Source organism: Panthera onca, chromosome D3 (assembly GCF_046562875.1).
Source record: "Panthera onca isolate mPanOnc1 chromosome D3, mPanOnc1 haplotype 2, whole genome shotgun sequence".
NCBI classification, from domain to species: Eukaryota; Metazoa; Chordata; class Mammalia; order Carnivora; family Felidae; genus Panthera; species Panthera onca.
The window spans coordinates 8,972,838-8,997,146 of record NC_138350.1 but is presented as its reverse complement, the minus strand read 5'-3'; the positions used below and the strand labels follow the sequence as shown (position 1 = coordinate 8,997,146).

The window sequence follows — 24,309 nt, the reverse complement described above, 5'->3', positions numbered from 1 at the left end:
TGATGCCACTGGCACCCCACTTGGCCCCTCTCTGATCCCATTATCTTCCTCCCTTGCTGGGCCAAAGCAACAACTACCCAGAAAATGGGGCTGTCATTCCCACACTTCCTTTACAGTTTTACTACGAATGATTTTTTCCCTCCACACCTTGCATTACTGCTTTGCATGTCGCTGAATATGCAAAATAAATGGTCTCATTCTGTTCATTTTCTTCCAGGATGTGCTTGCTTCTTGCTTCGTATGGTTCACCCACCCCGAACGCATTCGTCCTCAGAGGGGGGATTTGGGGCATCTTTCACGGCCTTACTCCTACAAACAAATGGCTGCTCGCTCACTGATTCCGCACAGTTGCACAGGCAGTACACTGTGACGGTCCGCCCCTTTCTCAGTGAGGCTCTGAAAACTGAAGTCACTTGGCCGAAGTCGCACAGGCAAGACTCATGACTGGGTCTGTAATCTCAGCCTTCCCCCAATCTCTCTTCTTTCAAGTCACCCCCTTCTCAGACTGAAGCAATTTCCCACTTTTCCAAAGCAGAGGAAATGGTCAAGCCGTTTCTGTTCCCAAGAGTAGAAGCCATTAGGAAAAAACAAGAGGATGTTGGCACCTCCAAGGTGTGTCTGAATCAAGTTTTGCATTCCATGCCAGGGAAGAAGGCTCGTTGAGGATTTGCAAAACTAACTGACTGTAACGACAGTTCAAGATTTTTGCTTGGCAATTACCTCTTCGATGGGCTGTGGAAACCCTAATGCAAAGCGTGAATTTTGTTCACATCTTCCCTGCTATGTGCCACCAACTGGTAAATTTGTATAACACAGGAACAGGTTATGTCGAGGGCCTGCCCTACGGGAAGAACATATAGATGCTTACTGGGCACGCGCTACGCCCTGGAGCGTTTACCCTCGTTAAACTTCTCAACAGTCTACGAAAGGTACCATTATCTCTATTTTCCTAAAGAGGAATCAGGATCAAAGCCTCAACTGACTTGTCCAACATTTACGGCTAGTAAGTGGCAAAACCAGGAAACAAACTCAAGCCTGTGGGGTCCCAAAGCCCTGTTTTCCAAGGAGATCAACACACCTAGGACAGAATGTTCCATCTCTGCCTGGACCCTAAAATTCAAATGTATTTAATATCTTAAACCGAAACATTCATTCTGACTTCCCGTGATGGTTTATCCTAAAAAATAAAGATAAGAATTATATGGTCCCTGGCAAAGATTCTTGTCTATTTTCAAAGGCGGAAAAGCTATTAAACACGACAAATCAATTCACAATAGGGCACGGTTAGAGGATCATTTGTGTGGCTGAAGTTCAGGGGTTGCTTCTGTGTCCATAACCCAAACCTTTGTTAGACATTTTCTAAAGACTTCATACAAAGTGACATTTGGGGGAAGCAACCCTTTAGAAAGAAGGAAATTGATTTTAAAGTGAGGGGGGGAAATGGTAATATGAAAAGCAACAAACATGTATGAATGAAGACGGGGGAAAACATTGCTTTTACAAGTCTAGAAATCTATCAGGACCCAGACATCTGTCACCTCCTGAACAGACTTTAATTTTAGAGTTCGCTTCCTTTAAAATGTTTTCCCCTTCTCTCCCCATAGCTAGATGGGTTTCACATATGCTTGGGATTTCACAAACTCGGTCCTGGTAGGTGTGATGTCTAAGAATATCTGAAGCCGTTTCCAAGTCACTGCGGGATGACGCTTGTCTTGTTCTTTGAAATCCAGTCTTTGGATTTTTCTTAGTCTTCGTGGCTACTCTTGTGACGTCAGGGGATTCTCAGAACCATGTCTGTGGACGCGAACTGACCCACGCCGGGGTATCATTTCCGGCGTGGGCTTTATCTCCTTATAGAAATCTTACAGCGCATCACGTTTCAAATTACACATGTGCCTCGACACGCCCTGGTGATCTTGTAAAAAAATGCGGATTCTGACTCAGTAGGGCTGAAGTGGGGCCTGAGGGTCTCCATTTGCCAGCCCCCCGTGATGCTGATGGTTGGTGCTGCCGGCAGACTGCACCTTGGGTGGCAAAGCTCCAGGGGGCTTGTTATTCTCCACTTACCCCCTAACCGCACCCTAGATCCATCCCCTGCCCCGTGGACGACACCCGGACACCTTGGCCCTCCGGCTTGCAGATCGGGGTTGGGCCAATGGGAGGCTGGGTCCACGGTTGGGCCAATGGGGAGCAACAGCCGGAGATCCGAGTGCAGGAGGAGAGAATGGTCAGGGGATTTCTTCCTCCCCGGCCGAGCCCTTCTTTGCCTGCAGCAACCTGCCGGGGACTTCTCCACGGCTCCGGTCCCCACCAGCGCCCAGGAACACTGTCCTGCCTCCCTGTGTCCTTGAGACCTAAGGGTGTGATGAACAGCAGAATAAGGGGCCCCCCAAAATGTCTCCCTCCTAATCCCTGCAACCTGTGAATATAGTCCCTCACATGGCAAAGAGGACTTTGTGGGCATGATTAAATCAAGGATCCTGAGATGGGGAGATTATCCTGGATTATCTTGGTGGGCCTGATATAATCAGGGTCCTTATAAGTGAAATTAGAATGCTGTCAGAGGAATGTCACGTCAGACATGACCAGCCGTTCCTGGCTTTGAAGATAGAGGAAGGGGCCAGGAGGCAAGCAAAGGGGGAAGCCTCTAGAAGGTGAAAAGGCAAGGGACTGAATTCTCCCCTAAGGTCTCCAGAAGGAATGCATTCCGTCTAACACCTTGACTATAGTCCAGTGAAATCCATTTCGGATTTCTGACCTCCAGAACTATAAGATGTGGGGTTTTTTTTTAAGATTTTTTTTAATTTTTATTTTTTAATGTTTATTTATTTTTGACAGAGACAGAGCATGAGCGGGGGAGGGGCAGAGAGAGAGGGAGACACAGAATCTGAAGCAGGCTCCAGGCTCTGAGCTGTCAGCACAGAGCCTGACGCGGGGCTCGAACTCACAGACCATAAGATCCTGACCTGAGCTGAAGTCAGACGTCACCCAGGCACCCCTAAGATTTTATTTTTAAATAATCTCTACACCCAACATGGGGCTTGAACTCACAACCCCAAGATCAAGAGTTGCACACTCTACTGACTGAGCCAGCCAGACCCTCCCCCCAAGTTTGTGTCGTTTTAAGCCACTATGTTTGTATTAACTTGTAAACGCAACAACAGGGGATTCAGTGAATAACATGACAAAGTCCCTGTTCCCTCGGAGAGGAAAATTCCAGTGGAGAAGACAATCAACCAACAAACAGAGCAGGTATTTTGAAGTATGGCATGTGCTGTGATGAACACAGGATAGGGTGACATAATAGAGAGTGCCTTGGGAGGTCTCCACTTTGCTTAGGGTGGTTCAGAAGGGTATCTTTGGGAAGATGACACTTGAAATATAAATGACAAGAAGAAGTCAGCCATGTGAGGATCTGGAGGGAGAGCATTTCAGCAAAGAAGATCAGCATGTGCAAATGTCCTGTTGCTGAATCCACTTGGCATATTTGAGGACTAGAAAGGGGTGGGGGAAGGGTGGTGAGGGAGGAAAGCAGTGCCTGGGTAAACGTTTGGCATATGTTGTGAATGAATGACTTAGGGGAGGTCCCGGCATGGACAGAGGCCAGAGAATCATGCAGAGCTTCTCAGCCAGGGGAGGTACTAACCCCTTCTAGGGGAATTTGGTAAGGAGTGGGGTGCTTGTGGTTGTCATAGTGACTATGGGCACCATTGACATTTACCAGGTAGGGATCAGAGACGCAAAGTACTCTAAAACATGGAGGAGAGGGGCAGCCAGGAGCATCTGACTCTCGATTTCAGCTCAGGTCGCGATCTCACGGTTAGTGAGATCGAGCCTGGCATCGGGCTCTGTGCTGACAACACAGAGCCTGCTTGAGATTCTCTCTCTCTCTCTCTCTCTCTCTCTCTCAAAATAAATAAGCATTAAAAAAAATACATTTAAAAAAATAAAATAAAATAAGGAGGAGAGTCCCACGTGGCGAGGTTCTGTCCACTCCAGGAGCCCAGTAAGGAATATGGGCTTGACCTTCACAAATAACTGTGGCCAGACTAGGGCGGCGGTAGGAGAGACAGGGAGGAGCGACGGGATATTGTATCTTGGAAGGACAGAACTGGCCGACGGGTGGGACAGGCCGAGGGTGGGAGAGAGGCACGGAGAGGAGTGGAGAACGAGCCCCATGTTCCCGGCCTCAGCAGCAGCTGGGTGGGGGTGGTGCCGTTTCCTGCTACGGTGAGTGGGGGGCCGGGTGCCTGCCCGATGTTGAGGACCCCCGGCACTGGGAGGGACGGCTCACGGCTCACAGCCGCCCCAGGGGGTCAGGTTGAAGCTGCCTCCGTCCGAGACCATGACCATCCATCTGTCTGTCTGTCCCACGGCACTTAGCTTTCTCCCTGCCCCTTCCTGCTTCTTCCGAGGCCCTTCCTTCTGCGAATCGCTTGCACGGGGGTCCCCATCGCAGGCTCCACTTTCAGAGAACCTGTCCGCCCTGTCGTCTTCTGGGCAAAGTCTCTTTATAATCGCAGTATTTAATGAAGCATTTTTACCTTAAAAATTACAGGTATGTCTATATATATATATGTGGTTTCTTTGGGGGCCGATGAGAATGTTCTAAAGTTGACAGTCGAGGGTAGTTGTATATGCCTGGGAATATACTGAAAACCACCGCACAATAAACTGGTGACTTGTATGGAACATGAATTACATCTCAATAAAGTTGTTTTGTTAAAAAAAGAGTCGTCCAGCTTCCGTCCCAAACGAAAAACGAAAAAGGCCATCCTCCTTGGTCATGGCCCCGCCTCGCTTTTCCAGCCCCGTTTCCTTCCTGCCTTCTGGTTCCCTTTGCACCGGGCACGGCGAACAACCCCCAGCCCGATCCCCCCAAACCATCCGCCTTTGTGCCCTCCGGGGACACTCTCCTGGGTCTCCCGCTGGTCCTCACACCCCTGTCCCCAGCCCAGTGTGACGTCCGCACCGGGGGCTCCTGTCTCTCTCCCAGGGTTCCGCAGGGTTCGGTGCGGTGGAGAGAGGGATGCGGCCCTTGGAGGGAGAGCCACCTGCGCTCACGTCCCAGCTCCTCCATCTGGCAGGTGAGTGGGACCTTCGATAAGTCACTTAGTGTCCCTGAACCTCAGTGTAGTCACCTGTCACATGGAGATCGGCCGCTCATCCTACAAGCCCCGAACATCAGCCGCGCAGGCGACGTGCACTGGACGCACGGCGGTGAGCGAAAGGCACGGGGGAGGGGGGGGGGCGGTACCTTCCTTACAGGTAAAAGTCTGCACAAACCTTCCAGGGGGGTCTGATCTGACACATCACCGTCACTTGGTGCATGAGGGGTATTGCCGTCATTCCCTTCTACCCCAAGCCTTAGTCTTCCTCCAGGCCTCACCCCCAGAGGTTTCATTTCCCACCTTTAAAAAATTTTTTTTTAACATTTATTTATTTTTGAGACAGAGAGAGACAGAGCATGAACGGGGGAGGGGCAGAGAGAGAGGGAGACACAGAATCGGAAGCAGGCTCCAGGCTCCGAGCCATCGGCCCAGAGCCTGACGCGGGGCTCGAACTCACGGACCGCGAGATCGTGACCTGAGCTGAAGTCGGACGCTCAACCGACCGAGCCACCCAGGCGCCCCTCATTTCCCATCTTTTTATTCAGCCTGTGTGTCCCCTTTCCCTACACGGGCCATAGAGTCCTTTAAGGCATGGATTAAGACAGACACCTGTCTTGTGTTCCCCACAGCACGTAGCCCGACGCCTGACTCAGCGTATTCATTAATAAGCGACTGGATGGCACTTTTGAAGCCGAAGGAAAATCTGAAGTCGTTGTCAACCCAGTTGCCGGGAGAACGAAGACCGGTCTCGCGTGGCGGCTGGTGTGGAGCTGCTGTGGCCTCGAGAACGCCTTTCCCAGGCTGCTCTTTCTCCCGCCGAGAACTGTCATCACAGCAAGGCCAGAACCACAACACGGCCCTTCATAGTTGCCCATCTTCCGTCCCAACCCTACAGGCACCCACAGACGAATACTTCACAGACACCGATCCTGGGGACTGCGTCATTCCAGTCCCATCAGCCAGTCGCAGGGGCTCACATATCTTTATTCCTAAACTCAAGACAAGACAGATCCAGAGCTCGGTAGAGAAAACAAAACGCGAAACAGTCACGCGACTTGACACGTTCACAGAAAGGCATTCAAAAGCACTTAAAAACGGCCCGGCCTCACGTTTTAGAGAAAGGGAAACTTAGTCACATCGCATTATCATTTTTCACCTCACGACGGACTAGGGGGCAGGTTTGACTACATGCTGATGTGACGAAAGTGCGGGGAGACAGGCTGCTGGGGACACCGCGGGGTCAGCGGGGTCAGCCTCACCGGGGGACAGGTCAGCACGACTCATCCTAGGAAGAACTGGAAAACCCTCGGAGCCGGCCCTTGTGTGGCGTGACACATGTTCAACGTTGCTCGTGGTCCTCGGGGTATGATGGGAAACTGTCCGTGGGAGGAAAGGCGTGGACAGAGTTTTCCCTGGGTGCTCTTCTGAACCTTTTGCATTTTGTTCTGAGTATTTGCAGAAAAAGACACAAAATTCCAAAATTCAGAGGAACTTTAAGCCTAAGCGGGGAGAAGCCTTTCAAAGCAAAGCCACGTTGGTGAATGGGCACCAAGTGTCGGTGGTGATGAAGACGTGGTTCTGGAGATGAACGGTGGTGACGGTCACACAACAATGTCAATGCACTCAATGCTGCTGTGCCGTCTGCTGGGGGGCTCAGTCGGTGAAGCGTCGACTTCAGCTCAGGTCATGATCTCGCGGCTTGTGAGTTCAAGCCCCGCGTCGGGCTCTGGGCTGACAGCTGGGAGCCTGGAGCCCGCTTCGGATTCTGCGTCTCCCTCTCCCTCTGCCCCTCCCCTGCTCATGCTCGTCTCTCTCTGTCTCAAAAATAAGTGAAAATAAAAACATAAAAAATAAATTAAAAAAATAAAATGTGTGGGGCACCTGGGTGGCTCAGTCGGTTGAGCATCCGACTTCAGCTCAGGTCACGATCTCGTGGTTCATGAGTTTGAGCCCCGCGTCGGGCTCTGGGCCGACAGCTCAGAGCCTGGAGCCTGCTTCGGATTCTGTGTCTCCCTCTCTCTCTGTCCCTCCCCTGAGCGTGCTGTCTCTCTCTCTCAAATAAACGTTAAAATAAATTTTTTAAAGTGGTGACAATGGTCGATGCTATGTTTTGTGTGTTTAACTACAATAGAAATAGTTTGGAAACGAAACAAGCACACGAGACTGAATTGCGAGGCCACATTCAAACGCCGTCGTTCAGAAGACTGCCACACTGCGCAAACTCAGGGGCTGAGACTACCTGAATTCTCTCTGGATAGTCCTGATTGTGTATAATGTTATCGTTCTTAATAAATGAACTTTATTCATTGTAAAAGTAAATTGCAATTTATGTCGTGAATTTCTATGAAAACACAATGCAGGGAAAAAAAATCCTTTGCCCCGCTACGTGAAATTGATTTTTGCCTTAAAAAAAAAAAAATGTGATCTTGCCGGGGCGCCTCCGTGGCTCAGACCGTAAAGTGTCCAACTCGATTTCGGCTCAGGTCATAAAATCACAGTTTGCAGGACGGAGCCCCGTGTCAGGCTCTGTGCTAACAGCACGGAGCCTGCTTGGGATCCTCTGTCTCCCTCCCTCTCTGTCCCTCCCCTACTCTCTCTCTCTCTCTCTCTCAATCTCTCTCAAAAACCAACGAACCAACCAACAAACAAACATTTTTAAAAATGTGATCTTGGGGCACCTGGGTGGCTCCGTTGGTTAAGCGTCTGACGCTTGGTTTCAGTTCAGGTCCCGATCTTGCGGCTCAGGAGTTCGAGCCCCACACTGGACTCTGTGCTGACAGTTCAAAGCCTGCTTGGGATTCTCTCTCCCTTTCTCCGCCCCTCCCCCACTCGCTCTGTCTCTCTCAAAATAAATAAACTTTAAAGAATTAAATTAAACACGTGACCTTGGTGAAGATTGCATTCAGAATGAAATGGCTCATCCCAAGGCATAATGTACTCTCTAAATTATACTAGGAAGTCCTAAGAAAACTGGCCTAGATTACCCAAAACAGTGAATTTAGTCAATGTATTTCAGCAAGAACTCAACAGTCAAAAATGCAATAGATGAATACGCAAAGTGGAAATACTAAAATACACATTCTATTTTGTTGCAAAATGCATCCAAAAAGCACTATTAAGGCCATCCAGTATAGATCATGATAAAGAGAATTATTCTCCTATGTTTAGTGATGGAGATGAATTAGTTGAACAGAGAAACAGGTATTTGCCTTACACGTTCATTTTTAGAAACAGATCCAGAAACACACACACACACACACACACACACACACACACACACACACGTTCCCAACCGGTCAGGAAATAATGAGCTCAAGCGACCCCCACCGCTGAATTCTAACTCCCCTCTGTGTCACTATCACTTTAAATTAGCACCCTGAAGACTGTCTACTCCAGTCAGATTGTAACTATCTGCCTCCACGACTACACCACGCTCCTCAAAAGCAAGAACAGTCTTTTGGTTCACCCATTCTCAGTGCCTAGCCCCTGAAGGAGGATTTCATCTTTGCTGAATGGAAGTGAATTTGAACCCCAAATTCTTTCCAGTCCAGTATAACTACGGTCCCATCAGCTACCTCACTTCAAATCCGAGTAGAACGCGCAAGCCCCCTGTCCCTGAGCGGCCAACAGGTTCTACAGGGCAGTGTCACTTTGTTGCAACCCTCATTTTAGTAGCAATATGTTACATCATGATATCACTCTGGGATTTAGATCGTCTGACCTCACATGACATGAATATCAGCTCGTTGGTAACGGCTGCTGTTGATAAAACGGCGAATCTCCACTTCTGGCTCATTATCATTTGGCCAATTCAGTATTTGGAAGCCTAACTAGTTCCTAAGGGGGAAAAACGACACCTGCCATAAACCCATTCCCTTGAGCTCACGACCATCCCTTTTGACTGCTTCTCGGGGAGCTAAAGCAAGTGGCTGGATGCAAAGCATACGTGTAATGTGATCCAATAAGAAGTAGGTACTTTCCTCAGAAGCTTTCCACTGACAAGACGACAGAGTCAAATAAACCCTTAGTTCTCGGTCCACGACTGATTTGTTATGGGAACACCTGCTTCATGTTCAATCCACACATTGTCTTGGGGATTTTTCTTGTGAATACGAACTGTAGAACTAGAAGGTTCTTTCATGACATGTGAAAGACAAGATCCTGCCACCGCCTCCAATTAAGGTACAAACCAGGATCTCGGGAAGGATGATGGGGAATGAGGCGTCTGCAGGCCGACAGAGCACTCGGCACCCCCTCCGAGACCCCAGAGGGTAAACACCACCGTAGCACGGAGGTCCTCGGTCCGTGGAAAGCTACCTTCCCGAGGGACAGACACCGGAGCCGCTCTTCAAAATCCTCATCACCTGGAACCGGCTGTCCGGCCTACTCGGGCTTTCCTGCCTCGTCTCGGCAGCCTGCTCGCACCCCAGGTAGAATCACTGCCTCCGGCCCCCTGCAAGGCCCGGTTCCCATGAGAACGTCACCACCGGGAGGGTGGCTTCTATGTCGTCGTCTGGCACTGCAGAGGGGCTCCCTATGTTTTGAATGGCTGGCGGACTCGTATGTGGCCTCAATCTAAAGGGACGAGCTAGGGGCGCCCGGTTGGCTCAGTCGGACGAGCGTGCGACTCCTGATCTCCGGGTCGTGAGTTCGAGCCCCGTGTTGGGTGTAGAGATAAATAAATACACTTAATTTAAAAAAAATAAAAAATAAGTCAAGGGAAGAGCTGGTGTCCTGTGGCACATAATTTACTCCCATGAGCCTCCTTTGCCACCTGTACTCCGTATGTCCACCCAGTATCATTTACGTTCAGTTTGTACGTTTCCTAACCATTACCCGTGTATTTTACAGACATACTTTCTATTTGTTACTTGGAAGTTCTTGCAAACAGAATTCCCTGTCTCCCAAAGCCATTCAGAGTGGGCACTCGATAAATGCTTGAGGAACAGACTCATGCGTTCTGTTTCCCAAGTTACCCTCTAGGTAAGAGCTGGTAAATGTTGGCATATAGCCAGTGTAAGAGATTGGCCTATAATCTCAGTTTTTCCTGGACATTTCTGATGCAGTAAATGACAAATATACCATAATATAAGAAAATGGTTTTATTCCTAATTTTTAGTTCCCATACAGTTTACAAATACACGTTTACTCTGATAATACAGCTTCGTAACTAGCAACGCAGTTGAACTAACACCCATAAATACAGGTGGGGAGACCATTAACATCCACTAATGTTTCTCTACATAAACTATTCTTTTCATGTCATTTTTTTTTTAAACAATTGCAAATAGACTACATAATACGTGGGCAAAAAGGCAATTAAGTGAATCTCTTGAAACACTAAATGTATAATAAACAGTGCATATTATCAACATTTACATGATTCACATCAAAATGATGACATCCTAAAACGTATTCCTTTTAAAGGATAGATTTATCAATAAAATATTACATATCTTTTAATACTCTGGTACAATACTTCATATACTGCAGGAAAATTAAATGTAGGTCTAGTCATCAGCTTAAAAAAGGATCCTTTTCTATTAGCTTTTATTAATAAAAGAATCACAATTATGTCATAAATAAACAGGCAAATTATTAATTACATGATTTGAGGTTTAGGATGAAAACTTGTAGAAATTAGTTTGATATACAGTAAAGTTATACAACACACTAAAACCAACTGTTTAATATTTCTGCCTTGTGTGAACTGCCCATAGTGAAAAAAGAACAAACTTTCTAATGATGGAAGATAGAATAAACTAGGTTTTGGAACTTATTTTTCAAGAGCAGGAGGGAGAAAGATTTCAACAAAATTACGGGCTAATACAGATCCTGATAAAGGCATCTTGAAATCAGGGAGGCCATGTGCTTGCTATATAAACCGTGAATCCCCCAACGACATACAGAAAACAGAAACTGTACCGGGAGTGCACTTACGTCTACAGTCTAAGTTTCCCTTATGGATTAATAAGCTACAACAAAACACAACTGCATACCTTTCCACCTTCCCCTGAACTAGAAATAACCCAGGATGTTATATTAGTTCTTCAGATCCCCAGTAAAATAACCCCTAAAAAATAATCTTGATAATCTTCTTGGCTGTTGCAAAGCCACTAGGCTCCATGAAGAACCTACAAACACCAAGAAAGTCATACATTTCTTTTCTCATCCTCATTTAGCCGCATCTGAAGAGGGTAAGAGGGAGAGGATCATAATTTTCAGGAGGGCCACACACTGGATATGAGGTGTCTTTTTATTTGCTTAAAAAAAAGCTATTAAGACTCTGAAATTTGGCTTTTTAAAAAAAACCCTAATGCCAAGTGTCAGATAATTTCTTCACCCCAAATATAAAACCCTATTCCTATGCCGATAATTTTAAAATCCTCAACCAGCTATGGGATACTGTGCAAATTTAACGTCTACCGGCAACCCAGAAGCAGGCACACATGTATCGATCACACCTACTTTCCGGGTAACCCGATTCAACCAAGCATGGACTGCTCTGGCCCCGGGCCCTTCAACTTCCTCACACGCCACCTCTTTGGAACTTTCACGTCCACTCCTTTTTAACAGCTGTACCTCAAGCGCCCCCCGTCTTCACCGCTCTCTCTTCCCGATTCCATCTCGTGGAGAGTGACCTCATCTGAGCACCTACCATCACCTCTCACCAAACACATAACAGACCTCAGCAACCTAGGGACTATCGCAATCTTGTCTTGGCCTAAGTTTACATAACATGATGGTTTGCGGACTTCGTGGAGGGAAATCTAAGTGAAGTCAATGTCCTGTAACAAACGAAGCCAGCAGAGACCAAGTGTTTCTGTTTCACGTACAACACAACTTAATCTTAAGCTACAGGCAGAGACGTTAATGCAGCAGGTACATGTGTACAATCGAACCCTTGTATGCTGGTGACAGACTTTGCCCCCAAAGTCCAGAGTCTAAGCTACACCACAAAATCAAGGCCAAGGAGGACAATTCAATGTGGCGGTGCAATGGAAAGAACAGGATTCAAGATCCTTGTTGCAAATACTGAACTGGAATCTCTTTCTTTACAGGCTTGACAGGAAGACAGTCGTCACTAACATTCCTCTGATGAGGTAATGACCTCTGAGCCACACCTGTGTTCTAAAGCAATGCTAGGTTCGAGGGACAGGGGACCCGAGGGGGGTGGGGTCAACGCGCATTCTGTCTGTGAAAGTGGCAGCGGAGGCTCTTCCCAAACTTCCTCAGGGTTTCACGGGAGGTAAAGACCTCAGGAAGGAAGTACTACTGGGGCCGGACCTAGTCCTTCCTTTCGGGAGCCAGAGCAAGAAGAATCTGAGTGAAGGAGACGGTCACCTAATGGCAAAGCTGCCGTGTCACTTCATCATCTTTACGAAGCCAACCAATGATACTTCAATTGAAATACACTCACTGGATGATGATTCAACACGAGGCAAAGAGGACGTCTTTGGAGAAGGCACTTCAGGTAGAACGGGAGCAAATCTCACTGCTTGGTTAAAACAAAAATGAGCGACTGCCGATGCGATCTGATCGGCGGCCTCGTTAGGAGGCCCCCGCTTTGCCGCAGCCCGGCCGAAACCACCGGCGTGGAGAGGGCACCACAGTCGCCTCCCTCTGTGGGCGCCACGGTGACAGGGTGGTTCTGCCCCCTAAACACACCCATCCTTACGAGACCGGTCTCCCCAAGTGATGGTTCAGAAAATATGCTCAGAGCCAGCAGAAATGGTTCAGGAAGCTTCTAGAAGGCCCTCTGTCCTTCTCTTTGACTTCCAGCTTACACGGGCTATTATACGCCGCTTCGATTTCCCAACGTCACCAGCAGCTTCTACTTTCGCTAACTGCTGCCGTCTTCCCGTGGCACTGACTCTGACATCCGGTTACTCTGGGGGCCCCCCCGTGAATCACACCTCAGCTTCATGCTCTCGTGCCATCCCCTCTTCCTGACTCTGGGCTGGGCCCGTGCCTTGCTCTAATCAACAGGGGGCAGTAGAAGTTCTGGGTTGAAGTCTTAAGAAGGTCTGGCAACTACTGCCTTATAGCCTGGGGAGCTCTGAGCTGCCACGTAAGCGGTCCAGCTACCCTGCTGGCCAGGCCACTTGGGGCGGCCACATGGAGGAGAGGCCAGAGGACCTGCAGAGAGAGGCCCAGCCACCCCAATGTCTCGGCCAACCGGCTGACCGCACGGGCGACACCAGCGAGAGCACAGGAACAGCTCGACTGAGCCCAGCCCAGGCTAAAGAACAATGAGGAAGGGGAAAAAAAAAGAGAATTGTTTCAAGCCATTTCGTTTCGGGAGGGTTTGTCACCGACAATCCATAAGCACAACACTGCTTGGTTGTCCACAGATGCGGTTTTTTTTTTTTTTTCCCCTGAACACAAGACAATCACTCAAATGAAAAGAAAACATGACAAACATTTCCCACCACATCCTTCTCAGTCAACAGGCTGAATGGTAATTGGTCATCTGCTACGAAGAAAACACACCTTCTATCCTAAGTCTCCATGATTCTCTTTTCCCATGATTTTTTTAATGGCAATGCAAAAGTAGACAGATTGTCGACTTCCGACAGTCTGGGGGCACTGGCTTTAATTATCATTTAGCCAAAAAAGAGGCCATCAAATGAATTACCCACTGCTGGATAAGCAATGATACCTGAACCTGTTCTCACTCCCACGGGATGCTGTTACCTTTCCCAAAACGTTTTTCCTCTTACAAGCGCTCTGTCATCCCCCACAAAGAGAAAAATGATTGAATTTTTAAGATTATAAAAAGGGGAAAAAAATGCCAAGAAGTAGAATTTGAATCACCATCATCTGCCAAATACAGAGCACAATTTAACTGCTTCCTCAATTTAAAATAAAATTCTCTAAAACAGAACAGTGTCTACATTGTAGAGATGATTTCTTCGGATGTGAGGAAATGGGTAACTGGTAATCAGGTATTGTTGAGTTAGAATACAGTGGTCTTTAAATGGTTTTGAATTTTGCCTGTCCAAAGGTAGTCGGCCACGACACAAGCCTTCCAAGTTCAAATTCATTCTTTGCAGAAACTTTCTTGCATCTGTTCTTCATGTTTTTAGGGAGAGGGTGAAAGTCCACATCTGGGGAAGAAATAAGTGAGAATTTTTAAGGAGCATGCATCTAAAAGTCTCTCGAGGCATTAAACCATTTTAAAGTAGATTTAAAGCTTTTAAGTGTACTACCCATTAAAATGGAAATTTCAACATGCAATATGGAAACTGAGCTGCCAACACACATCACACACCTGGGTCGCCATCTACAAAGGTGACCGACAGGGAAGAGACAGACAAGGGAGAGCAGTTCCCAGTGGCAGAGCTGGAAGGGATGTGGAGGTGAGCGGGGCGGGGGCCCGGGGAGCCCAGCGCCCTGTGTCGCACAGCCAATCGGGGGCCAAGGGGGGATGAGAACCCGGGCGTCCTGACTCCAACCATCCGGAGCTGTGTCCCCTCCACTTCCCGGGCCCCCACAGATCATCTCCGGGCACAGCTCGGGTAAACCAACTCTAATACAAGTGCAAACAATGGGACACCTGATCACCAACAGCAACCATCCCTGAGTACTGAGTGCCAGCTCTGCTCCCCACCGAATTAACTCTGCATTTGGCTTCAATCCTTAATGAACTCTAAAGTAAATCCAGCTGAGAGAAAAGAAGTTTAGGAAGAGAAAAAAGAGGCTGGTTTGTAAAACTCAACGATAGTACATTTTGCTAGAACACTCACAAATTAGCCGCCTGCTTAAAAATGCCACAAGTGGTAGAAACAACTGGGGAGCACTTCCATTTAAATACCTCTTTCTGGGGTGCCTGGGTGGCTCAGTCAGTTAGGTATCCGACTTCAGGTTAGGTCATGATCTTGCAGTTGGTGGGTTCGAGCCCCGCGTCGGATTCTGTGTCTCCCTCTCCCTCTGCCCCTCCCCCACTCATGTCTGTCTCTCTCTCCCTCTCTCAAAAATAAATAAACATTAAAAAAATTTAAATACCGATTTCTGTACTGAAGTCTTGGTGGGTCTTCTCATCTGAAACTTTTCTGCTGCTGCATCAGACCTACGTTTTCATAGACTCTGGCATTATCTTCTCTCATTCTGTAAAGAAAAACAAAAAAAGCATCAATAAAAACGCAGACCATGCTCTCCAAGCTTACGTGGCATTTACAAAGCACATACCACATTCTTTGGGGACCAGATATGGTGCAGACACAGCCCCCAGGAGCTAACATTCTAAGACGGGCTGTAAGACATAAACATACAGCAACATCAAGCTAGAAGTGAAATAAGAGCCTTGAGTCCCTGTGCTCTCTGGGGCTGGAGGAAAACAAGCCGTCTTCCTTGAGGGCAGAGCAAAGGAGGCTTGTATGATGATGAGGACTTTAAGTAAGACCTTGAAGCACGGAGACATGTGCACATAGAAAGGACAGATATTACATTCAAGCAGAGGGATCTCTTGGGCAAGAGACCCAAGAAAGGCAGGAGCAGTGTGGTAGGGACTATCCTTCCATTCAGCCCGGATCCAGCTATGAGAAGGGGAACAGTAAGAGTGAGGCTCATTGGTGGTTTAGGGCCCTGGGATGAAGGGCCAGCACATCAGAGGCCAGACTCCATTCTGCTGAGCAGGGAATGGAAATCAGAGCAGTCCAAGGGGATGGGGGACCCAGTCGCTGGGGGTGCCAGCCTGGGCAGGACAAGACGAAATGAGCAGAAGGGGCCCAGGGCCCGGGGTATCCTGGGTCTGCGCCCTACAAGGAATACGATGGGAACAGAGAGGCAGAGGACCTGTTGCACAGGAAGGCCAGTGGTAAAGGGATCGTCAGAGTTAACGTGTTCTGCCGTTACTCAGGGAAAGCTTTCGGGCAAGGACTCAGAGCCCTGACGTGCCAGTGCTGCTGCAAATGACTGCAGGTAGCAATTTAAAATATCAGCCTTCCCCATCAGTCCACTGGGGAAGGAAAAAGGAGGCAGAAGGAAGGGGCGACTTGGTGGAGAGAATGCTTTCGCTGTATAATTTCATTTCGATGTTAACTACAAGCCAAATGTAAATACAAGCCTCATATTTGCTATCTAAAACGTTTATACAGAGTATTAAAGTCAGCAGGGGTTTAAAAATCCACATCAGAAGCAAACAGAGAGAAGACTCTTGGGGGAAAATAAAAAGTAAATGTTATACCAGAGACCGATTTCAGAATATACAGAAGAACAATAACTTACAACTGCCGTTCACATAATCGATTTAACAAATGTTTTCCTAACACGTTTTTAGCTTAAACAAGGGGTGGGCACAGTTTTTCTGTAAAGGATCTGAGGGTAAACAATTTCATTTCTGCAGGCCATACTCAGTCTTGGGCATATGATAGTCTTTGCAATGCCTTTTTGTTGTTGTTTTTTAATATAACCTTTTAAAAACCATTCATGAGCTGTGCAAACACAGGCCATGGGCAGAATTTGGCCTGGGGGTTGTAGTTTGCAGACTCCTGGTTTAAAAGCCCAAAGTAGATTTCTGTTGCCTGCTGACTGTGGAAAATTAGCAGAACATGGCAGCACTGAAACATTAATAGTCAGTTTATTCACTTTTACTTAGCAAAGAGTCTCAACGCATCAAAAGGGGCAAGTTACTTACCTTTGCTGTCAATCGTTAACAACAGGTGTTATCTCCACCCCGTCAAAAGAAAAATTCAATGTTCTTAGAGAACACCACCTGCTACACTTACAGCTTCAAAGAGTCATAGGCGGTGTACCAATCAGCTTGCAGTTTAGATAAATTAAAATTTTGTTTAGAAAGCTGATACACTCGCGCATCGGTTGGGCAACAACAATGTGCACCCATGACAAGCGTGTGCTGCAAAGACCTGTTGTTTTGTAAGCTTTTCTGCAGGACTGTATTCAGGCAGAAAGGATTTCCTTCACTCCTACTTACTCTGCGCAGGATGGTGTTGGAGTACAAGGCGGGAGGGGACTCTGATCTCCACTTGTCTGGTCCGTGAGAGAATACTTAATATTTGTATATTCGTGCCCTTTCCTCTTGCTTTTCTGAAAGGTGAAGATTGCATAAATGAGGAACTGGAATGTTTTAAAGGAATAAAGAAGCAAAGGTGGCATTTCAGCAGACAGATGGGCAGACAGGCTGAACCCTGCATACTGGTAGGCTGACCAAATGTTAGGGAATTCACCTCCCCGGTGTAAGTGCACCATACAAGTGAAAAATACTTTTGAACCTTACAATTCAAAAGCACAGAGTCATGCATTAACAGCTCACACTATTAAAACCAACTGTATCTATTTCTGAGTTAAGACAGAATTCACACTTTCTTTGCCACATTAACATCTAATCATTTCATAGTTCGCTTGCAACATTTTTAATGATTCTCAGATAAACAGTCGGGAAAAGAGCTCTAGAAATCAATTCACTACAAGTAAAAATGGCACACAGGTACAAAAGATAGTAGCACTCTTGACAGAAACCGTCACATGCCTTATCGTACCCTTCCTGCCTCCCACCCCCACCCAAGGAAAGACCCTGGCACTTCAAGACTTTATTTTGGGTTCCAATGATACTCTTGGGAAAAAAAAAAAAAAATTGGCAAAGAAAACCAGTAAAATATAATCTCATCTCAGATGCAGAGTGAACTATATTTGGTAGGAGTCCCAGTTAGATGATTTATCACTCTTCGTTCCTAAATTCACCTAGAAACAACCGATTCTGAAAATCTAACTCACCAAGTTGTCATCATTATATAATGTTGCCTTCATTCGAGGATTATTCAAGAAAAACAGCAAATATCAGAAAGGGTACCCACATCAAATACTGACGTACAGCAGTGACTTTCATTTGCCACCAGTGAGAGGGTAAACTGGGGCACAATTAGTCAGAACTGGAAGTACTAATCAGTATCTGGTAATAATAAGAATACATCCCTACAGGGCCGCCTGGGTGGCTCAGTCAGTTAAGCGTCCAACTCTTGATTTCAGGCCAAGTCATGATCTCACAGTTTCGTGAGTTCGAGCCCCACGTCAGGCTCTGCGCACTCACAGAGCCTGCTTGGGATTCTCCATCTCCCCCTCTCTCTCTCTGCCCCTCCCCTGCTCACACTCTCTCTGTCAATAAACAAACAAACAAACAAACTATATCCTACAATCTTGAACATCTGCTTCTTGGGAAACCCATACACATAAGCCTAAAAGAGCTATACAAGGATGTCCAGTGACATATTATTCTTAATAATGTCTACAACAAGAGAACGAATCAACGTGATATACTCATACCATGAAATAATATGCAACAGTGAAGAGGCACAACAGAAAGAAAGACTGTGTGTGTGTGTGTGTGTGTGTGTGTGTGTGTGTATCAAAACAGGCCTCATAATCAATGGTAAGTGGAAAAACACAAATTATAGAACAATCAAACAGTACGATCCTATGTGATTAAACATTCTAAATATATAAAACAGTGTTATCTATTGTGTATAGACTATTGGTATTTGTATCGTAAAATATAAAAAAAGACTACAAGCCCAGCAACTGCCCTGGGGTTCCGAGGCGTGCACTTGGGGCTGACAGCTGTACCTGCCACATTTGATTGCTGTTATAAAAGAAAAAAACAAAACAAAACTTGGAAGAAATAGGATAAAGCAAAAACGGATGATTATAGATATACTACTGTTATTTAAATGTTTTGAATAAAACATAAAACAAGTTTAAATCCACTGGTGAAGTGTCTTCTTGCTCTCCTGACTCAGAACTTACCCCCAAACAACAGCTAATCAAAAGTAGAAAATCTTGGGGCGCCTGGGTGGCGCAGTCGGTTAAGCGTCCGACTTCAGCCAGGTCACGATCTCGCGGTCCGTGAGTTCGAGCCCCGCGTCAGGCTCTGGGCTGATGGCTCGGAGCCTGGAGCCTGTTTCCGATTCTGTGTCTCCCTCTCTCTCTGCCCCTCCCCCGTTCATGCTCTGTGTCTCTCTGTCCCAAGAATAAATAAAAAACGTTGAAAAAAAAAAAAAAAAAAGTAGAAAATCTTATTTGACATACAAGAATTGTTACAACTCCAACCTATGGAGTATAAAGCATCTCATCCCGTGTGAACTTGGGACCAACGTACAAAGGAAGCTGGACAGCCTGAAAGATTCACTGACTCTTCACAGAAAAGGCTTGACGTTGGCAGGAAGCTGGCTGCTTGTTGGCCACCACTTCCTCGTGCTGTCTGCAACCGTGTGCAAAAGGAAACGTCCTAAAGGGCAATAGGGTGACAGGATGCAAAGTGCCTGGGCCCTCGGATGACCTCGGATGACCTTGGACGAGCAGAGTTGCCCACTTCCTCCCCAGCTGCCTGCCAACTCGGATTTTTACGTTAGAAGAGAAATAAGCTTCTATCTTATTTAAGCCACTATTACTCAGCCTGTTGAAGCAGCCCAACCAATTTATTAACTGATCAAGCAGCCATTACACATCTTAGAATCTAGGGAAGAAGTTGCAAAAAAGATATCCAAACAGAAAATTTCTCTACGTAGTATTTTAATGCTTTGAACAAATGTTTTTAAAAATCTAAAGGCTGGGGTGCCTGGGTGCCTCAGCCGGTTGAGAGTCCGACTTTGGCTCAGGTCATGATCTCATGGCTGGTGAGTTCAAGTCCCACATCGGGCTCGCAGAGGTCAGCACAGAGCCCTGCGTCAGCTCCTCTGTCCTCCTCTCTCTCTGCCCCTCCCCACCTAGCACTCTCTCTCTCTCAAAAATAAACCTTTAAAAAAAAATCTAAAGGCCTTGAAAAGCAGTCACAGATTTTTAGCACTGCAATAATGACTTACACAATAAACAATCTTTTAAAAGATATAACTTAAAATAAAATATTAAGTGGAAGACTTGACAGAGAACGGCTCTTATTTTAAAACTTATTCTGGGGGCACCTGGGTGGCTCAGTCGGTTGAGTGTCTGACTCCTGGTTTCGGTTTAGGTCATGACCTCATTCGGCTCAGGTCATGAGTTCAAGTCCCACATTGGGCTCCACACTGACAGTGAGGGGCTTGCTTGGGATTCTCTCTCTCCCTCTCTCTCTGCTCCTCCCTGACTTGTGCTCTGTCTTTCAAAATAAACAAATAAAAAATTTAAATATGCAATCAATAACCTGAAGCATAAGCTTGCTTTCTACTCAACACATTTTTTTTTAATTGTGGTAAACGAAAAACAACATATGATAAGATACATGCTCTTGGGCAAAATTTTGAGTGTACACAGCACTGTCCAGTATATGTTCTTTTTTTTTTTTTAATGTTTTTATTTATCTTTTTGAGACAGAGTCAGAGCATGAGCGAGGGAGGGGCAGAAAGCGAGGGAGACACAGAATCGGAAGCAGTCTCCAGGCTCTGAGCTGTCAGCACAGAGCCCAACACCGGGCTTGAACTCATGAACCAATAAGATCATGACCTGAGCCGAAGTTGGGCACTCAACTGACTGAGCCCCCCAGGCACCCTGAGTATACACTCTTTTTTTTAAAAAAAATTTTTTTTTTTTTAACGTTTATTTATTTTTGAGACAGAGAGAGACAGAGCATGAACGGGGGAGGGTCAGAGAGAGAGGGAGACACAGAATCTGAAACAGGCTCCAGGCTCTGAGCACTCAGCACAGAGCCTGACGCGGGGCTCGAACTCACGGACTGCGAGATCGTGACCTGAGCCGAAGTCGGACGCTCAACCGACTGAGCCACCCAGGCGCCCCTACACTCTTGATGTACAGCAGGTCTCTAGAACTTTTTCATCTTATATGACTGAAACTATCTACCCACTGAACAGCAACCCCCATTTCTGCCTCCCTTCTACTATCTTTTTTTCATGTTTTATTTATTTATTTTGAGAGAGAGAGAGAGAGAGAATGAGAATGAGAATGAGAATGAGAATCCCAAGCAGGCTCTGTGCTGTCAGTGCAGAGCCCGACTCAGGGCTCAATCTCATGAACCGTGGGATCATGACCTGAACTGAAATCAAGAGTAGGGTGCTTAACCAACTGAGCCACCCAGGCGCCCCTCCCTACTACTTTCTTGGGAGAAAAAAAAAAAAAAAAAATCAGTATTTCTACATAAAGTGATTACAAAAGAATTTTCTAACAGGGAATAATTAATAGAAATGGGACAGGAATTATTTCAATGAATTAAGTGGCTCAAGGAAAAGCATAAAAATGTTGGAGCTTCTCAGGCTTATTTAGAAAGAACAAGAAATAAAACTGATCCATAAATCAGTTGAGTTTATTTCTTAGGACTGTGACGGCCCAGGCTGTCCTTATAGAACAAGAAAATTTCTCAAGGGATTGGGGTAGTTTTGGTTTTGGGGGGTTGGAGAGAGACTTGTTTCAGAGCCTTAAAAAACGATCTGAAATTGATCTATCCTTCACCTAAATTCAATGACACAGCATAGTTATACCAAACCTTCTGTAATATTTATAATAAATCTTATAGCCTTGCCAGCTGACACAGAGCCAAGGTTGAGAGGAGGGTTCAACCACAAGTCTCTAAATCATCTGGCATTAAATATCTTGCCATATGAAGTAAATCCAGTGAATTCTTTAACTTTAAGTTACAAAAAAGCCCCGGGCTCCTGGCTAGCTCTTGGTATCAGGGTCGTGAGTTTGAGCCCCACAGTGGGCATGAAAAAAAAAAACAAAAGAAGATTAAAGGGGCACCTGGGTGGCTCAGTCGGTTAAGCACCCGACGTCAGCTCAGGTCATAATCTCACGGTTAGTGAGTTTGGGCCCCACATCAGGCTCTCTGCTATCAGCTCAGAGCCCACTTTGGATCCTCTGTCTCCCTCTCTCTCTCTGCCCCTCCCCCACTTGCTCTCTCTCAAAAATAAACATTAAAAAATATTTTTTTAATTAAGAAAAAAAATTAAGACTATGAAATAAAGCATATATCAATTTACCCAAAAAAAGCCCAAAAGCCAGGAGTAGAAAGAAAGGGTCAAATGAAAATGCTCTTGTCTAAGTTACAGAGCAACAAGATACTTGTGCAGAATGTTCTGAGCTCAAATGTCAGGATTACAAACACCTTGACTCCTGCCCACATCTCATCACAAAATCTTACCAGTTCTGCTTCTCTTTGTGCTGACCATTAGCCCCCACTGTCCTCAGCTCTCATCAGCTCTCACCTACACTGGTCCCCCTGCAACTGCTTGAGCCCAGAGCCCACAGCCCACACCCACTCCTCACTCTCAAGCCAGGGCCCTATTTTCAAAACGAGGATCTTTTTATGTCACTCCCCTGCTTCAAAATCCTCGGTGACGTCCCATTCCCCTCGGGATAAAGTCTAAAATCATTAATATGCCCTGCAAGCCCCAAGCTCTCAAGATCAGATCTCTGCTTACATTTCCAATCCCACCCATGACACCCCCCGGCCCCCACCCAACTCCCTCTACTCCAACCACACAGCTTTCTTTCCATTTCAGGAACATGACCACTCATAGCCCCAATGTCCAGCACAGAGCCTGGCACGCAGCACAGCCTATTTTAATGGATGCAGGAATGAATGAACAAAGGTGAGAAGGCCTCTTGATTGCACCAAGGAGCTTGAGGAAGATGTGTGAAAAGCACAAGTCCAGGGAAATGAATAAAAAAGACAGGACAAATGTAGACAAGGGCCTCACGGTAACTCAAACTTTCCATCTAGTGAAACTGGAGTTTTATTGAGGCAACAGCCACGTCTATCTTGTTCTGTTATATCCTCAGCATCTAATCAGTGTCTGGAACACAAAAGGCACCCAAATATTTCTTAAAGGAGTAATACCCAACGAAACATTTAATGAAAGAGAAGGAGCCGGATGCTAACTGCCAGCACAGGCCAGCTTCAGTTTTGCTGGCGACAACCGAAATCTAGCACAGCTGCATTTCTATCCTGACCCGTTGGTGATGGCAGAATTCTTTTTTTTTTAATGCTTATTTATTTATTTTTTGAGAGAGAGAGCGCATGAGCAGGTGAGGGACAGAGACAGAGAGAGAGAGACAGGGAGAGAGAGTCCCAAGCAGGATCCACACTCTGCGCAGAGCCAGATGTGGGGCTCAATCTCACAACCGTGAGCTGAAATCAAGAGTCGGACCCTTAACCGACTAAACCGCCCAGGCACCCCTGATTACAGAACTCTTAAAGGTATCTTCTGTCCTGCAGTATGATGCACTCAGAGAACGCCACCCAGAGTCTCTACGCTGCAGTTAAAGGTTGCTCGATGTGGGATGTGGAATTCTTTCCTTCAAACAAGGGTTGCCCACATGGTAAATTTGATTCTCATGGGGGTACAGGCAAGCAGCTCTGAAACTATTTCGCATGTATACTAGGGGTGAGCAAATGAGCAAATAAATTGTAGATCATGGGAACAGGTTTCCCCCAGTTAGAGAAGTTACAAATTAGCAAGGGGAAGGCTAGTCTGAGCCTTGGGGTACTGAATGACAGCCAGAGACATCAACATGCACTGAGGTTTAGCTTATATATATATATATATATATATATATATATATATATACACACACACACACACACACACACACACACACACATAGATACAGCGACAATTATTGATATTTATGCATATGTGCATTAGTATACAGACGTTATTTCCTAGCACTGTCTACTGAGAGGGCCCAGAAGCAGTAATACCCAGTAGCAATAAGCATACCCAACACCCAAACCTTCATTTTATTTTTGTTTTTATTAAAAATTTTATTTTTAAATAAATTCTCTTTTTTTTTAACGTTTATTCATTTTTGAAAGACAGAGTGTGAGCAGGGGAGGGGCAGAGAGAGAGGGAGACACAGAATCCGAAGCAGGCTCCAGGCTCTGAGCTGTCAGCACAGAGCCCGATGTGGGGCTCAAACCCACGAACTGTGAGATCATGACCTGGGCTGAAGTCAGACGCCCAACCGACTGAGCCCAACTGACTGAGCCAAAATTTTATTTTCAAATAAGCTCTAACTCACAACCCTTGAGATCGAGAGTCGCATGCTCTACCGACTGAGCCAGCCAGGTGCCCCCCCAAACCTTCAATTTTAAATACCTGTCTTTAATAAACAGAACTGGGGCTCCACAGAAAAATGGCCAATTCAAAGGCTAGGAGAGGGGAAACAGAAGATGAGCCCGGAGCATCTCGCATGCCAGAAAGTGAGCAAGTGCTCGAACATAAAAGGATAGGGACACGTGAAAGGGACACAGGAG

General features: G+C 46.3%; 1 protein-coding gene across 2 annotated transcripts in view; it reads right to left on the bottom strand.

Annotated features, from left to right (window-relative positions):
- Positions 1-10,198: 10,198 nt before the first annotated feature.
- PTPN11 (protein tyrosine phosphatase non-receptor type 11) overlaps positions 10,199-24,309 on the bottom strand; it is an 81,531-nt gene continuing 67,420 nt past the window's right edge. For both annotated transcript variants that reach the window (XM_081790684.1, XM_060612350.3), the window contains exons 14-16: positions 17,047-17,159; positions 15,120-15,221; positions 10,199-14,221 (exon numbers count right to left, since the gene is read on the bottom strand). In XM_081790684.1, coding sequence (XP_081646810.1) covers positions 15,152-15,221; positions 17,047-17,159 — 183 coding nt within the window. In that variant the 3' untranslated portion in view covers positions 10,199-14,221; positions 15,120-15,151. The remainder of the gene's footprint in view (positions 14,222-15,119; positions 15,222-17,046; positions 17,160-24,309) is intronic.